This window comes from Pleurodeles waltl, chromosome 6 (genome assembly GCF_031143425.1).
Source record: "Pleurodeles waltl isolate 20211129_DDA chromosome 6, aPleWal1.hap1.20221129, whole genome shotgun sequence".
NCBI classification, from domain to species: Eukaryota; Metazoa; Chordata; class Amphibia; order Caudata; family Salamandridae; genus Pleurodeles; species Pleurodeles waltl.
Genome location: NC_090445.1, coordinates 720400508 through 720418670, shown reverse-complemented (window position 1 = coordinate 720418670; position 18163 = coordinate 720400508). Strand labels below are relative to the sequence as shown.

The following is an 18163-nucleotide window of genomic DNA, read 5'->3' as shown; positions in this document are numbered from 1 at the left end:
CTAGAACTAGTCAGTTAGCCCACCAGCAGTTGGTAGGTTTTCAGGGGCCACCTCTAGGGTGCCCTCTGGGTGCATGTATTAATTAATCCATCACTCAATTCAGGTAGGGTTTATTAATGAGATGTTGGACACCAAACATCCCCATCAGTGAAGCAATCATGTAGCTGAAGAACTCATAATAACCAGTGTCCAGCACATAAAACGGGTTCCCTGTTCACTTACTGGGTCTAAGAATCAGCTAAGACATAGCAGTGGCATATCTGCTCTTGCATATATGCCCACACATGTAATATAACGCTCCCTGTTTAAGGGCTGAAAGGCCTGCTGTAGGGGTAGCAGGCCAATGTTTAGGGGACATGGCACACAGGATGTGTCCCATGTTATGTTTTCACTTTTTGGGAGCACCTTATCATGCAGTCTGCAGTGGCAATCGGTATAAGGTTGATGCTGGGTCCCTTAGAGTGGCACAAGTCGTGCTGCAGCACTTAGGGACTGTCTTTAGTACCTATGCTCTAGGCACGACAGGTACCATTTACTAGGGACTTATAAAAGGTGCTAAAGGCCTGGTCACTTAGGGATCAAGTGACCAAGTGTCCTGTGTATGAGGAAGGAACACTGGCACTGGGGACCCGATTAGCAGGAACCCAATGCACTTGAGTCAAAGTTGCATTGAAAAAACAGGCAGAAAGTGGAGGGGCTTCTGCAACCAGAACCCATCTTCTTACATGATGCAATGCTATTGTTGGCTTACGTGCTGGTTACAAGCACACGATTTGAACACACTACAATATTTTGTACCTCAGTAGGACTACCAGCCACGGCCCGTCCTATAGGGCACAGGGGCCACACACCCCAACCTTTTGCCCCTCATTAAGAGTGCAAAAGAGTGCCTGTCAGGCCGAGCAAAGGTCAGCTTGACAGACCCTCTTCATGTTCAGATCAGGTAGCCAAGAGCGAGACATGGCGATTTGCGCAGACTCCTGGCTGCCTGAGCTGAACTTTGCTGGGCTGAAGAGGTCACAGCTGCTAAGGGTGTGACCTCCTAGGCTCAGCAAAGATGCCTCGAGTCCCTTCCCCTTGGTGACTAGGGGAAGCGTCACCGATTGACTTCAACCTGGTCACATCTGGTTTAAGCCCTGAAGGTCCCAGGGCGAGTGTCAATCAGTGACACCTAGTCACAGAGTACGGAGGGGTCAGCAGTCTCACTGAGCCCACCCACTCTGTGACAAAGTTGGGACTGCTGCCTTTCCTCAGTGGCTGACCTAAGGTCAGTCAGTCAGTGAGTGAAGGCAGCAGTCCCAACGCTCCTAGGACCTCCGAGCTGAAAGAAGAAAAAAACAAAGTGATTTTTAAATGAATGCTTGGTGCGTGCGTGTATGTTTGAATATTTGATGAGTGTTGTGAATGGATATGCATGTGTGAATGAATGTGAGTGTTTCCCACCCACTCCCCTCCTAAAATTACCAAATTAAAAAAATTGAAATAATTTCCATAAGGAATGTATTCCATATAAACAGTATGCTTGATGAGTGTTGTGAATGGATATGCATGTGTGAATGAATGTGAGTGTTTCCCACCCACTCCCCTCCTAAAATTACCAAATTAAAAAAATTGAAATAATTTCCATAAGGAATGTATTCCATATAAACAGTATGCTTGTTATGAAGGGACTTCCTAGGCCACTGACATGAAGATGGAGATATAACTTTCTGTTATCTCAGTAAACTTATTGCTCTTGCAGGTGATGGTGCTGTAAACGCTACTGCTACATAGGCTAGTGTAAGAAATTGGATTATTTTTTGGGGTTGGTGACACCTCAAGGACAAAAATCAGAACCCTTGTCAGGCTGAACCCGCAAAGTCACCAAATTAGTGTGAGCTCAACCTCATGGTAGCTATGGCACAGAGCAGACATACTTAGGGCAATGTGTACAGTATGTAAGCAGTATCAAAACAGTAATAAAGTCGAAATGCAAAAATAACATCTGAACAGAATTAGAAAAGTACAATTTAATAAACAAAAAATGGCAAAAATCCAACAAGTGGAACCAGGGATAAGATGTTTTTACGTTTTATGCAGAAATAGCTTTTTTTAAAGAAAAAGAAAAAAAAAAAAAAAAAGAAAAAGAGCAAAGCGCTGATGATGCTCAATTGTCTTTGTAGACTGGGACATAGGTGCAATTGGACGTTGACCACGCTCTAGTGCGGGAAGGATGCACCAACCAGATTTGTCCCGGTCCAAGATTTTATGTTCCAACTTATTCCTTAAAGCTCCATTTCACAAAATATTTACACTTCTAAAGCTCTCCAGGATCTCACAGGAGGTACTTAGGGACTCACAGGGTGTCAAGCAGAGGCCAACAGCAGGGTGCCATCCAGTACTATGGTTATCCTAGGTTTATTTTGACAGTCTGAACTGCAGTATTTACACTGCTACAGTAAGGATACAGTGGTATGCCTGAAGCCATGTCTGCCCTGCCACTGAAGTGGATGGCACAATAGGTGCTGCAGCTTACTAGTGACATTAAACTTATAGGTACATTTTGTACCATATACTAGGGAATTATAGGCAAGTTAAATACACCAGTTGGGAGCATGAGAAATTCAACCATGTTAAAAAGGGGACCACAGGCACTTTGCTACTGGTCAGGAAGGTAAAGTGCACACAGTTCTAAAGCCAGCTAAAAGGCTTATGGCAGAAATCTGGGGGTAAATCACGCAAACTAGCGTTATTTGCTACAGCCAGTATTTGGGAAAGTTATGCAACTACACCAAATACACCCATTGCACTGCCAGTACAGCACAGCTAATTATTTGCTAAGTAGATGTGGCAATTATTTAATGAGCTAGGAGTGAAGAGTTAATCGCACAAGTTTGCAATTTTACTACTCACTGTATCTCATGCTTTGTTCTTTTTCAAAGAAATAACTAATATTTTCAAAATAACCACAAGAACAAATTATAGGTTTGCACGCTCCTGCCTCTACTATTTTTATTTGAAATATTTTTCTGTCATACACTTCACCATTTGACTAAAACATGAAGAAAATGTATTGCTCTCTTCTACAAATCTACCAAGTACAACCCAGTTGCACAACCTTTTGCTGTTCAAGATCAGCCCCCACCCCCCCTAATTCAGTGGTCAGAGATTACTGAGCTCTAATGTCTTCACAAAGACAATTCTAATTAAATAAAGAGAACAAGGTAGTTGACTTAAGCATTAAGACTTATAATGTCTCAATGTTAAGCCCCAAATCATGTTTGTTTAAATTGCCACAACAGTCAAGAATCCCCCAAAGTCAAAGAGACAACCACCCACTGTGATATGCATGCATTGCCGTGGTCTTAAATGGATAATGTATTTTAAGTATCTGTTAATGCAGTAGAAGGAAAGCAGACTAGCAAGCACCCAAGGATAGCGGCTAATGAACAAGACACTTCTAGTTTTTCAATCGCTACTTACCCAGTTAACTGCATCATTCTCCTTCAACTTCTCTTTGAAGTATTCCGTCACCTTTGCCTGCCAGTCCAGATTTGGCCCATTCTGAGCTACAAAGATAATCAAAGGAATCAGAAGTATAGGAACATGAATTTAAATGCTTAATTTACTCACTACAATCTGTAACAGATTTTAAACCACTGCAAACATGCCATCTGATGAGAAACGTTATGAAAGAGGTTGAACAAGACAAAGTAGAGCTAGACCAACCTAAAAGTCAGGATAAAAAAAAAAAAGAAAAAAAAACACCACACAGGTGAGGAGCTTCTCATACCCACAGCTGATTACTCAGACCAGTTGAAAGACATGCGACCAACATCCTATTATTCAAAATACTACTCAAACCACTTATCAGGGTGTCTTTGTTTAGGGTGCTTTCATTAACAAAACAGGACTAACATATCATTTGCATGAGTTGGCAAAGCAAACCACTACTGGAGTCAGTAGTTAATCACAGCTGAGCTAATGAAAGAGAGATGGAAAAAAAAAAAAGGAGCAAACAGGCTAAAAACGTATGGCCCTGTAGATGCAGGGATATCATTAGGGAGAGGGGTGGAAGGAACAGAAAGCAGGGAATTACAATCAATCAAAAAATTTCTTAAGGGCACTACTCACCCGTTAGGGTCAAAGACGAGGTCTGGGTTTATTTTGCCAGAGGATGATCCCTGGTACAAATGTAGGCAGCCAGGACATTAAAAGAGAGCTGCTGAAAGAGACACTAAATCCAATTTGACCTGCAGTGCCCTGACTTAAGCCATTCATAGGGTTGCCTAAGACAAACAGACCAACACATTATTCCATACACTGCAACATATTTCACAACTGACTTGACTTCCTTCCTCTTCACTAGTCCAATATATCTAGATAGCCAATTTTAATTTGCATTCATATTTAAGAGCAAACAATTAACCTGGACATGGTTTCTTCGAGAGTACACTTTGCCACACTATATTTTCATGTTAACATGAATTGGCTGAAGCTGCAAACTTGGCTGAAATGTCTGAAAATATGGTGTTTGGGGTGGGGTCTTCTCTCAGGATATTCCACATTCAGGGCACACACTTAATTCCCACACTGATCCATGTTCAGGCAGTCAAGTCTGAAATCCTGTTATTGTCTGCCTCTCAAATTAATATTGTGTGATGCCCAGAACTGAACATAGTGTCATTGTTCCTCAATGACCCCCCTCATGTGTGGCTGACTACTAATGTTCACCTCCCCCAAACTACAAAACTTACTTTAAAGATATCCCCTAACACATTGAGAACTGCTTTATTATGTCAATGGGTCCTGCATCAGAAAAGATGAAAACAAGTTGGTCAAGGGATAAGCTGTTTGTTCCATAGCGAAGGTGGTGCAAAGTAGGTCCCAGAGGTGTATTCAGCTCAGGGAGCAGAATTTGTTTCACTCACTAGAGCCTGTATATTTGCCTCATCATAAAAATCACCTTTATCTACACAGATTTCAAGTATGCCTTGGGGTTGCCCATGATTTTATAGAACTATGACTTCAGAGAGGATTTCTCACATATTAAGCACACCGTTCAAAAATGGGTATTACATTAAAAAAAAAAAATATGTCTGGATGCATTGCAGAATTCTAAAGAGATTGCAGCGATCAACAGTGCAGCACACCAAATGCTGTACAGTGACATTCTACAGGTAAAAAGGTTTGTGGAATTTACTTCCAATTTTTTTCCTCTGTACCACCATATGTGTGTGCTAGACCCAGGAAGGTGAAAGGGCCACAGGGCCGCCAGGGGCTACTTGGCCCCTATATGGTGGTTGAGGTTGTTTTACAATGGTGTCCCGGGGCTCTGGAAACTGGGCCAAGAGCAACCCCTTCAGCACTCGATTCTCAGAGTAGGTAGGGTGAGCAGTCAAAGGCTTCTAAAGGAATTAGTGTGGAATGCACAAGCTCAGGGCCTAATCAAGCAACACAGAATAATTTCAACGCGCAGCTGAGTGATTATCCTTTAGGTAAAGAAAGTAATATATTTAATTGAACACTTGTTATTTCATTTTTATAGTTAAAAAAAAAAACAATTAGAACTAAATACATAACTAGGTACCATTATCACTGCTCACATCAACACTGCATCAATAGACTCAGATGAATCATTTTATGCAGGGGTGAGGAATTTAATAAAATATCTACTTGTCCTGGAAAAAAAAAAAAACTACCTGTCCCTTTGGTGCCATGTAGGGCAGCGACAAATTATGGCTGCAATCTCATTATGTAAGAGCTCCGATAGCCTTTCTAGTTATGCCAGGGCTAATACTCTAGTAGAGCTTGAATACTAGCAACTTCAAGCCTTACTACATCAATTTCCTAATTTTGCCACCTTTTGGCAGATTCACATACTGGTGCTGGAAGAAGCAGTAAGCAATAGTTCCAGGGTTGGAATGCCTTTTAGTCTGTGCAAACCTATTAACCCGCATGTTTTAAAGATTTTCACCAGCTCTTTAATTTTTTCCCCTACTGAGAAGGTTGGAAATGTATCCCTGACAACGGCAGAAGTATAAGTTCTTCCAAGGTTGGGTAATAAAGTGGTTGAAGGTAAAGTGAACTTGTAAACGCTCAATAGATAGTCTCATGAGCAAATCTACATATGCATATTTGCTCGTGCTAAAATACAGTTCACAAATATTGTTGAGGAGTACAATTTCCTGGTCTATTTCTGTAAATTCTAATGAATTTATGAAAGCCACTAATTCAAAGACATATTATGGGTGCACATTCGTGACTTTCTTAAAGAATCGGGCTCCTAATTAGGTCTGGCGTTAACCAAGACATTATGGGGGTCATTCTGACCCTGGTGGCCGGTGGCCGCCAGGACCACCGACCACGGGAGCACCGCCAACAGGCTGGCGGTGCTCCCACGAGCATTCTGACCGCGGCGGTTCAGCCGCGGTCAGAAGCGGAAAGTCGGCGGTCTCCCGCCGACTTCCCGCTGCTCGGGGGAATCCTCCATGGCGGCGGAGCGCGCTCCGCCGCCATGGGGATTCTGACACCCCCTACCGCCATCCTGTTCCTGGCGGGTCTCCCGCCAGGAACAGGATGGCGGTAGGGGGTGCCGCGGGGCCCCTGCAGTGCCCATGCCAATGGCATGGGCACTGCAGGGGCCCCCATAAGAGGGCCCCACTGTTTATTTCAGTGTCTGCAATGCAGACACTGAAATACGCGATGGGTGCAAACTGCACCCGTCGCACCCCTGCAACTACGCCGGCTCAATTCTGAGCCGGCGTCCTCGTTGCAGGGGCATTTCCTCTGGGCCGGCGGGCGCTCTTTTGGAGAGCGCCCGCCGGCCCAGAGGAAATGTTTGAATGGCCGCCGCGGTCTTTTGACCGCGGTGCGGTCATTTGGCGGCGGTAGCTTGGCGGACGGCCTCCGCCGTCCGCCAAGGTTATAATCACCCCCTATGTTTTTATTAAAATTCTATTTCTCTATCAGCTGGCTTTACTGGGAGCGATAGCATTCTGCTCTTTCACAGGGAGTATTGTGGCACACAAAGTAGTTTTGCTCAGGAACTACTGTGTCAATGTGTGCTTTTTGAGACCAAAAAAAACTTTTTGGAATTTTGCCAATGTTTGTTACAATGGTGAGGACCTGGCAGCTCCCACAGCAATAAAGTGTTACAAAAGTCATGTCAAAACAAGACACACATTGACAAAACCAAAAGACTGACAACGAATGTCAGATCAGTTGGCTTTGCCAGTGCTTGTTTATTTTTTCATGTTTACCATAATCTTGTTGAAAATGGTTACACTGATTTTCCATTATGAATATTTGTGAAATACTAGCATGCCTCCACGCATTTTACTAAATGATGCTTCAAAGAAATAGTACCTAAAATTTCAGAGTAATTTAACAAAACGTTTTTTTCCTGAACATTTTATTTTGAAAGCAAAGAGTCATCAACCTTGTTTGCAAGCTTCTGCAAACATTTGCATCTAATCAGAAAACATTCTGTGAACATTATAAGTAGCCTCATATTGTTAAACTTTTCAAGTTTGGGTACACTTTTTTCCCCTGGAACCACTGTGGAGAGAGGGGACCAAGTCAAAGAGTCACAGGGGAGTCCAGGAGTAGGAGCTACTACCCACCCAGCTGTGGATGCAGGAGTTTGACGGTGATGAAGAACAGGTCAGTAATGCAGCCCTGGAGCCGGAGAAGAGACCCTGACGGATGTAGATGAAGTCCCACACTGGAAGGAAGATTGCAGATAGGTGTCTGTGCAGGAATTCCACCAACAAGCCTTGGCAAACTCGTGGTTAGTGGAAAAGAGGTGTTGCTGTGGACCAGCAAGTCCACAGACGCAGAGGCAGCATCCAAAGAAGTCCCACAGGAAGGGGAAACAGGAGTCGCAGAAGGAGCCCACACAGCACTACAAAAGAAGATCCCACGCCGCAGGAGAACCATGCAGGGGGCTGTGCTTTGCAGGATGGAGTACTGGGGGCTGGAGCTACACATCGCCTGAAGATCCCTTGAAGGAGCTGCAAACAAGCCCTGGCAGCTGCAAGGGACACAGCGCACGGGGTACTGTCCTGCGTGGAAAGGAAAAGGCTTACATCCACCAAAGTTGGACAGCTGGCAGAGAGGACTACTCCGGACCATCACCTGTGATGCAGGATCCACACAGCTCAAGATGGCAGGAGATACACGCAACTGGTTGTCACTTGCTGTAGGTGCCTGTGGTTGCAGGGAAGTGACTGCTTCACTCCAAGAAAGATTCCTTCTTCTTCTTGTGCAGGCTGAGGAGTTGCAGTCTTCTGAGGATGCACTACCAGCGAAATGTTGCAAAGCTGGCAGGAGACATGGAAACAAAGTTGCAGAAGAGTCTTCTTCGTTGCAGCAGCGTTTGTCTGTTCCTGGAGGGTCCAGTCGCAGTTCCAGTGGCCAGAAGTCTAAGCAGAGGAGTCCTGCAAGCTGAATCTGAGGACCCACGAAGGAGAGAGACCCTAAATAGCCCTGAAATGGGGGGGTGGGATTGGTCACCTAACCAGGTAAGCACCTATCAGAAGGGGGCACTGACGTCACCTGCCTTGCCACTCGGATGTTCCCAGAGTTCCCTACCAACCTTGGAAACAAGATGGCAGAACCCAGGGACCCTCTGGAGGAGCTCTGGGAACCACCACTGGGTGGTGATGGACAGGGGAGTAGTCACTCCCCTTTCCATTGTCTAGTTTCGCACCTGAGTGGGGACTGGGGGTGCCTGAACTGGTGTGGACTGGATTATGCACAGAGGGCAACAAATGTGCCCTTCAAAGCAAACCATTGGTTTGGGGAGGCTACCCTCCCAAGTCAGTCACGCCTATTTCCAAAGGGAGAGGGTGTTTGCTCCCTTTCCCAAAGGCAATCCTTTGTTCTGCCTTCCTGGGCTTGATCAGATCAAGCAGCAGGAGGGCAGAAACCTGTGAGGGGAGGGAGCTGTGGAGTGCCCGGAATACCCTGTAAGACTAGTGGTAGCAATGCTGGGGGTCCTCTAAGGAGCCCCCAGAGTGCATGGAATCATACAACCACTTGCAACAGTATTTGGGTATGGTTCCGACATGTTTGGTACCAAACATGCCCAAGTTCGGAGTTACCATTATGTAGCTGGACATAGGTAGTGACTTATGTCCAGTACATGCATAAAATGGCTTCACCGCTCTCACAAAGTCCATGAAAATGGATCTGGAGTTTGTGGGGGCACCTCTGCTGGTGCAGGGGTGCCCTCACACACAGGTACCTGCACCGTGCCCTCTGGGCTGAGAGGGCCTACCATGGGGGTGACTTTCAGTGACCTGGAGTATGGACCTGTAGTGAAAACAGGTGCATGCACCTGTTTCATAGAGGCTGCAATGGCAGGCCTGCAGAACCTTTTGCCTGAGCTCCTTGTGAGAGGCAGAATAACTTCTGCAGCCAATAGGATCCCCTGGAACCCCAGTGCCCTGGGTACCTATGTACCATATACTAGGGACTTACATAGGGAGACCAGTATGCCAATTGTGGGAAGAAACTGGTACAATTTAGAGGAGAGAGCAAAACTATTAGGGGCTTGGTTAGCAGGATCCAGTAGACATAGTCAAATATACTGACAGCAGGCAGAAAATGGGGGTTACCATGCCAAAAAAAAGAGGGTACTTTCCTACACATAGGTGGTAAGCAGGTGACATACGGCAATTCAAAATACAAGATAACAATCCAGTCAGCCAGTTACAGGGCACAAAACAAAGGATTCAGATTGCAGTAGGGTATTTGTACACACCTAATGGCCTATCCCTTGCATTTCTCAGTCACTGTTAACGGGTGAAGCCCAATACTTAGAAGGGTCAGGTAGTGACATGGGAGGACTGGCCAGACACTAGCCACTCATGTTGTTAAGGCGTTGGCACATGTTATTTGTAGAGTATGATTCACTCTAGAGGGCATACCGACATTGAAAAGCAGAAGCAGCGTGGGATGGGACAAGGTGAAGAGCCAGGTCTTAAGTTTCGAGTGAAATTCAAGAACTAAGGGGGGAGGGGGGTACTCGGATGTACAGAGGTAGATCATTCTAGGCTTTGGAAGTGAGAGAGAACAGGACCCGGTTCAGCCTCATCACTTACTCAGCTATTACCCTGAATAGTCTCATCACTAATTGACCTACCACTCACAGCACAGTCAGTGTGCAGTAGTGTAAGCATGAGATCTTCAGCCAGGCATGACGTTCACCTGTTCGCATTGAAAAAGAAAATTCCGCAGGTGTGTACCTGCGATAGTGGAAACTGATGCACAAGTGAGTTGCAGAATAAATCTTTATGTGCATCCCTTGTGAATAATTAGGCACGGCTACGTGAAGAGCTATAGTTGTCATTTGTAGAGTTTACCTTTCGTGGTATTTTTTTTTGTTATTTAGAGGACACAGGGGGCAGTAAGCTTTGTGGCATTTTTCTTATTAGGAAGATACACGAGGAAAGGTTCTCTGAGTCTGTAAACAGGCAGATACTCGTATAATTTGTAGAAACGTTGTGGATCAGCATACAATACTTACCATACAGACCAGTGGGTGTGCCCCATCCTGAGCAGTTTCGTGCCATGCAGTTCTATGGGCAAGAAAGGCATTTAGGATAGGGTGTATATTTAATCAGTGAGGAAAACCGTAGACACTATTGATAATTATGTTATGCTTGGAAAATTGTCAAAAGAACCTAGAGACTTCACTATGAACCATACAATGCGGGAAACCGGAAGCCGCAAATTACGGACCAATATTCGCGAGGTAAGCATATTGACACAGAACATAAAGAATGTATGGGTCAATGGAAAAACAATCGTTAACTACTTTCGTCCACGATTAAAACAAGTGGTTAGAACGGGTACGGTGCCACTAAAAAAATAAACTGAAGTAGTAACCGGCTGCAGGTACACGAGAATATGAAGAGAATCGCACATTTGGATACAGATTCTCTGCCTCATCATAAAAGTATGAGGAAAAAACACGCTATACACTAGTAGCTGCTAAGCTGCCATCACTCGAAACCTCTTCCTACCTCGCCCTCACCTATACGAGTCTCCTGAGCGCCCCTTACGCCTGTCATAGTATGTGTTCATTCTCGTACCTACAACACATCCCAAAGTAACAATTTCACGCATCCCTGACACTAGTAACCCAACCTCCTGTCAAGTAGCTCCCAAAGACCCTCCCTACCCCTGCCAAGGCTGTCCCGCACACAAGCCCCCGCAGCTGGCCCGGTAGGCAAGCACTTATAACTTACACAAACCCAGCTCAAACTTCAGGCCACTCCAGCCTCGTACAGCAGAGCGCTCTTTCCAGAAGCGAAGTGCTGCTGAAGCCTCCTACGGTTTCCCTTCGCACTCACCCAAACAACCCGCACCTTCTGGGCCAGCTTTAGTTCCTACCTAACTACCCCTTGTGCAAAGTGCACCTTTTCAGACCCCAAATATCCCCTTACCAGGGTTCGGTACGTCCCTCCCAAAGAAGCCTGCTATCCGCACTCACCAAAGAAGCCCTGCACCAGGCTCAGCGGCGCGCTGAGCCAGTCTCCGGCAACAGGCATGGTACAGGCAGGACGGCCTCTTCCCCGAGCTCAGGCTGCTGGCGGGAAACAGACGTCACCAGCATCACCCCCGACCCCGCGCAGCATAGACAGCGAAGACATAACCGTATCATCACAGAAGGAGGACCACACGGACTCTTTGCGCTGCCATCTTGGAAGAGTATTGTATTGTGATTGAATTTATATAACCTTACTACAGCCGACGAGGTGTTGACGCCGCTCTGGAACAGCAGGTCAGCGGGAAATCCAGTGGTAATTGTCGATTGCTGTGATTAGTATTTTTCTCCTAAGGAAACCATTATATGTATTTACTCCAAGACAGAGCCATTTGTAAAACAATGAAGTATACATACTAAAACATTACTCCGTCGGAATGCTGAAATTGTTTGCGTTAATGTCTCATCCGATTTGTGACACTTATCAGATCTTGGCAGATGAGTTCCTGAGATGCACACTAAGAACACAACGCCCAGAATTCATAGTAATAGGAAATCCAGCAATAACGACTTAGGGCCCTTGATGATATGAAATAAGGTGTTTACCCTAAGCATAGTGTTTTAATATATTAATAAACAAATAGGACTTGTTCCTCGAAGTATATAATTTAGCATTGATATTCTCATTTATCAAATTGTACTGGTTTAAACAGAAAACCCTTAATTATACCCTCGCAACTATTGCATTTTGTGAAATGATTGAGCAATAAGTGTTTACAAGACCAAAGCATAATTTAATTCACCACCTATAAAAGAATTATGCAGTTTATTTCAAATGTGTAAGACAGTCTGGACAAAGAAATCTAAAACCATCTAGACAAAACAACACACAGAATTAAAGAGTGCATAAGTAACCCGCTCAACGTTGATCCAATTTGTTCCTCAATTAAAGCCATCCACGGTTCTTTATAAATTAGTTGTAGAGCTGAAAACAACAGTTTTAACTCTTCCAAATTTATGATGAAGTAATTCATTGTATAATTCTTTATTAAATCAAAATGAATTAAAAGTATACTTTAGTTTTGTGTTTGTTAGGCTTCTTGTCTGTTCAATATATACCTAATCTCTACAGAAATAATTTGGTAGCTTTGTACAATAGGTTAAAATTAAAGAGGCATACGTTATGTACTATGGAAGGGCAAATGGAATTGCAGTGTCAATTTTCATGCACATATCTTGCTACTCTGCTGTTGATGCTTTCCGTTACATGCATTGTCTGGACACGCACGCTGGAAACAAATGGACATTGACGGGTAGAGCTGATTTGCAATAGGAGAGTATGGAGAACGGGCAGACCTCATGCTATGCTAAGGCTAGAAGAATTTAGTGAATATAGCACAGACCAACTAATCTATTCATGTGACCACATTTTTCAGTGAGACTTGACCATCCACTTTAAAAACAACGACACTCACTCATCTACTCCCAAATCCTCCTTATTTGAGAATATCCTCTTACAACATTGCATTTGCCATCTCACAGAAAAAGTGTTGCTTTGCACCTGATATTTGCTAAGAAGTATCAATCAATCAATCAATCATTTGTAAAGCGCGCTACAAACCTGTGAGGGTCTCAAGGTGCTGGGGGGGGAGGTAGGGGAGCTGCTACTGCTCAAACAGCCAGGTCTTGCGGTGTCTCCTGAAGGTCAGCAGGTCCTGGGTCTGCCGCAGGTGGATGGGGAGGGTGTTCCAGGTCTTGGCGGCGAGGTGGGAGAATCATCTGCCACCGGCTGTTGTCCTGTGGATGCGTGGAACGGTGGTGAGGTTGGTGGAGCGGATCTGTCGGTTCAGGGTGTAGAAGGTGAGTCGTTCGTTGAGGTATGCTGGTCCGGCGTTGTGGAGTGCTTTGTGAGCGTGGGTGAGGAGCTTGAATGTGATCCTCTTGTTGACGGTGAGCCAGTGCAGGTCTCTCAGGTGGGCTGTGATGTGGCTGTGGCGGGGGATGTCGAGGACGAGGCGTGCGGAGGCGTTCTGTATGCGTTGCAGTCTTTTCTGGAGATTGGCCGTGGTTCCCACATAGAGAGCTTTGCTGTAGTCCAGTCTGCTGCTGATGAGGGCCTGGGTGACCATCCTTCTGGTTTCGGTGGGGATCCACCAGTGGATCTTGCGAAGCATGCGGAGGGTGTTGAAGCAGGAGGATGAGATGGCGTTGACTTGCCGGGTCATGGAGAGCGATGATTCCAGGATGAACCCCAGGTTGCGTGCGTGGTCGGTAGGTGTTGGTGCCGCTCCCAGTGTGGCCGGCCACCAGGAGTCGTCCCAGGCGGAGGCGGTGGATCCGAGTTTGAGGACCGCCGTCTTGTCCGAGTTCAGTTTCAGGCGACTATTCTCCATCCATTCGGCGACGGCCTTCATTCCTTCGTGGAGGTTGGTTTTGGCAGTGGCGGGGTCCTTGGTGAGGAAGAGGATCAGCTGGGTGTCGTCAGCATATGAGACGATGTTGAGGTTGTGAGATTGGACGATGTTGGCATGTACTGTGATACAATGCTCTTTCCAAGATGGCACCCGCAAATAGGGAGTTGTAGTCCCTTTCCTCTTTCTCACTTCACTAACTACCTGTCAATAAAGGACGGACTCTTCTCTATGCCGGCTCGCCTACACACCGACCAGAGAGTGAGATTCTGCTCTCCCGACACGATACCCCGTGTTCCGTTTTTACCGACTCGGTAAGTGAGGTTAGCTTTTGCTGCTAGCGGGTTCGGTTTGACCACGATTCGTTGCTTATATATTTTCGTAATTTTTCTTTGACATTTTTTTATAGATTGCAGACAGGAGGTGTATACACACACGCCTCTTGCATACATGCGAAGTTTAAGTACAATACTGAACGCATGCTTCTTTTTTCAGCTTCTAATACTTGGTGGGTGATATTTTGGATTTTCTCTTACGATTAAATTCGGGCCGCTGGCCTTACTATAAATCACTTTAACTAATAATTGATGTGGTTATTACTTTTATTAAAAATAAAACATTTTAATTGTTAGCTGGAACCCCTGGGGAAGCATTCTATTGAATACTTCCGCATCGCTATTACCATTGAATGGATTATCACACTGAGGTATGAATCTCTATATTTTGATTCACCTCTTGACAACTAAGGACTTTATTTTTAACTTATCCTTCGGAGATTTTGAGAGCACTGATATATCAACTTTATAATTCTTTTTTGAGTGAATGGCTCATATAGGTTGATCCTCGCCTAATCTCTTTTCACGCGGGTGTCATGATTAGTTATGCCTATTTCAATACTATAGCTTAAAATAGGACGCCTTATTTTTCATATTATTCTTGCCTTTAATCACTATACTGAAGTGTGGCTCCACGCATTAACACTCACGAGCTGTCACACTTATCAAACTTAGGTGTTCAGACAGTGATGTTCACCACAATGTCACTTGGGGTTTGGCGACGGAACTTGGCTAATAACTTGCCATAGTGTTATTTTTTATACTTAACACAAATTATATGTGTGTAAATTGGTCATAATTGTATCTTTCACAGTCCTGAGGAAGTCTATGAGATTATCCTCTCACAAGACGAAACACGTGTTGGCTGTTGTCTGTTTACCAGTATATAAGAATTTACTCCTAAAGAATAAACTGGATTTAAGCTAATGATTCCTGGTCTACAGTGTATTTGAATGATTGGAAGAAGACTTCATGTTATCCGAACACGGACTTTTGACCTTTTATTATTTCACGAGTGCCTTGGCGTTATTTTTTTATTATGTTTTGTTTTTCTTAGAGAAACATTGGAGGAGTGGGGAGGACCCTCCTGCCAGGAGCACCGTGCCCGTTATTGGCTGACTTACCAAATCATCTGGTGATTCGTTGTGAGCGCCTATTCCTATAAACCTTCTTCCCCCTGTCTTCTCTATACCTAGATGTTGAAGAGGGTCGGGCTAAGGGAAGATCCTTGGGGTACGCCATAGATGGTCTTGGTGGCTTCAGATCGGAAAGGAGGGAGGCAGACTCTCTGGTTTCTGCCGGTGAGGAAGGAATTGATCCAGTCCAGGGCTTTGTTGTGGATCCCTGCTTCGTGTAGGCGTGTGCATAGGGTGCAGTGGCAGACGGTGTCGAAGGTGGCCGAGAGGTCCAAGAGGATGAGGGCTGCAGTTTTGCCTTTGTCCAGCAGGGTCCTGATGTCGTCGGTGGCGGCGATGAGGGCGATCTCAGTGCTGTGGTTGCCTGCGGAAACTGTATTGGGATGGGTCCAGAGTGTTGTTTTCCTCAAGGAAGTGGGTCAGTTGCCTGTTGTCGATCTTCTCGATGACCTTTGCCGGGAACGGGAGCAGGGAGATGGGCTGGTGGTTTTTGAGGTCCTTTGGGTCTGCCTTGGGTTTCTTGAGTAAGGCGTTGATCTTGCCGTGCTTCCAACTTTCCTGGAAGGTGGCGGTCTCGTAGGAGCTGTTGATGATCATCCAGAGTTGGGGTGGGGGGATGATGGAGCTCGCTTTGTTGAAGAAGTTATGAGGGCAGGGGTCTTGGTGTTGAAGCTGTGATGGATGTCTGCGATCTTGCGGTGAAAAAAGGTGGCAAGGGAGTTGCACAGGTCTTGCGAAGGTGGGATGTCGTTGGAGCTGGGGTTGGAGAGTTACTTCACGATGTTGAAGAGCTCTTTGCTGTTGAGTGCGTTGTTGTCGATGCGTTCCTTGAAGTAGAATCTCTTGGCGGTCCGGATGAGCTGGTGGTGCCTGCGGATGGCGTTCTTGAGGGCCGTGTGGGTGACGGTTGTCTGTTTGTGGCGCCACTTCTTCTCGAGTTTTCGGCACGTCTGTTTGGAAGCCTGGAGGTCGGCAGTGAACCAGATGGCCTTTCTGTTGGTGCGGTTGTTGGAGGGTTTCTTGATCGGGGCGAGAGCATTGGCGCAGTCATCGATCCATTGCCTGAGGTTGCAGGGAGCTGTGTTGGCGGTGTTGGCTGGTGGGGCTCGGGCTGGTCTTCGGTGACCTTGTTCCAACTGCGGCGGGGTATCCGTTGCGGGTGATGGTGCGTGGTGGGTTTCTCGAAGGTGAAGTGGATGCAGCGGTGGTTGGTCCAGTGGAGTTCGGTGGTGTGGCTGAAGGTGACGTGGCTGCTGGCGGAGAAGATGGGGTCGAGCGTGTGTCCGGCGCAGTGGGTGGGTGTCGTGACGAGCTGTTTGAGTCTGAGGTTGGCGAGGTTGTCGAGCAGGGCGGTGGAGTTGCTGTCATTGTTGTTCTCGAGGTGGAAGTTCAGGTCTCCGAGGAGGATGTAGTCTGTAGAAGCAAGGGTGTGCGTGCTGACGACGTCAGCGATGGAGTCACTGAACTGTGTCTGGAGTCCGGGGGGGTCTGTAGATGAGTGTTCCTCCGAGGGTGGTCTTGGGATCGATGTGGATCTGGAAGTGCAGGTGTTCGGCGGTGCTGAGGGTGTCTTCGGTGTTGGTCGAGATCCTGATGGTGTTCCTGTGGATGATGGCGATCCCTCCTCCCGGTCTGTTGGTGCGGTCTCTGCGGGTGATCTTGTAGCTGTCCGGGATGGCTACCGCGATGTAAGGTGCTGAGGAGGGGTTCATCCAGATCTCCATCAGGAAGGCGACGTCCGGGGAGGATGAGTCGAGTAGGTCCTAGAGTTCAATGGCGTGCTTGTGGACAGGTCAGGTGTTGAGAAGATGCATCTGAGGTGGTTGTGTCTGGCTCTGGCGGGGGGGGTGCGGCGGTTCGGGGGCTGGTGAAGGTGCAGCTCCGGCAGAAGAATGGTCCATGGATGAGCTTCGGGGTGGCCTGGAAGCAGGTGGCTGATTGGCCGGCGTTGAGGGTGTTGGCGTCATAGCAGCGTCAAGCGACTTGGCGGTCACGGGGGCCAGGGGGTCTGGTGCTGCCCGCGGTCCAGGTGCGGATGGGCGCAGGCAGGCTTGACTCTGGCGCTCCTCTGGCACCATTAAGAAGGGGAGGTGGGAGGGAGGAGCAGCTGGGAGGCGGGAGTGAAGCGCGAATGAGCGAGTGAGGGGGGCGGGCCGCAGGGGACACAGCTGCGGGTAAAACGAAGGGGTAGCTGGTGAAAGGCAGGGGAAGGCAAAAGGAGGCACAGAGAGAGAAGCAGAAACCATGAAAGGCAAAAAGCAGAAAACAGTGAAGAAGGCCAAAAAAGACAACAGCAGACACAAAAATACTTACAGGCTCATCACTGGCCACCAGGGATGAGGCGCAGGCGGGAGCCTGCGAGTGGAGGAGGGCCTCGAACTCGCGGCAGCGGCAAGAGCCGGGAAGCAGACATGGGCATAGTCAGGAGGAGCTGCGTGGCGTGGGGAGCGATCCAACCTCAAAAACAGGTCAAGGGTTGCTCTCTTCACTGCACAGCGGCTGCCATTAAGAAGGGGAGGTGGGAGGGAGGAGCAGCTGGGAGGTGGTAGCGAAGCACGAATGAGCGAGGGGGACGGGGCGGCAGGGGATGAAGCGGCAGGAAAAACAAAGAGGAGCTGGCGAAAGGCAGGGGAAGGCAAAAGGAGACAGAGAGAGGGAAGCAAAAACTGTGAAAGGCAAAAAGCTGAAAACTGTGAAGAAGGCCGAAAAAGACAATAGCAGACACAAAGGCAGACACAAAAATACTTACAGGCTCACCACTGGCAACCAGGGAAGAGGTGCAGGCTGGAGCCTGTGGGTGGAGGA

At 46.8% G+C, this 18163-nt stretch overlaps 2 protein-coding genes across 3 annotated transcripts in view; one reads left to right on the top strand and one right to left on the bottom strand.

Moving 5' to 3' along the window:
* Positions 1 to 11649, bottom strand: part of MCMBP (minichromosome maintenance complex binding protein) — a 124162-nt gene extending 112513 nt beyond the window's left edge. For both annotated transcript variants that reach the window (XM_069239231.1, XM_069239232.1), the window contains exons 1-2: positions 11483 to 11649; positions 3463 to 3548 (exon numbers count right to left, since the gene is read on the bottom strand). In XM_069239231.1, the coding sequence (XP_069095332.1) occupies positions 3463 to 3548; positions 11483 to 11540 (144 nt within the window). In that variant the 5' untranslated portion in view covers positions 11541 to 11649. The remainder of the gene's footprint in view (positions 1 to 3462; positions 3549 to 11482) is intronic.
* Positions 11650 to 11712: 63 nt separating this feature from the next.
* Positions 11713 to 18163, top strand: part of SEC23IP (SEC23 interacting protein) — a 216400-nt gene continuing 209949 nt past the window's right edge. Inside the window, exon 1 of the mRNA XM_069239230.1 lies at positions 11713 to 11792. The gene's annotated coding sequence lies outside the window, so the exon portion shown is untranslated. The remainder of the gene's footprint in view (positions 11793 to 18163) is intronic.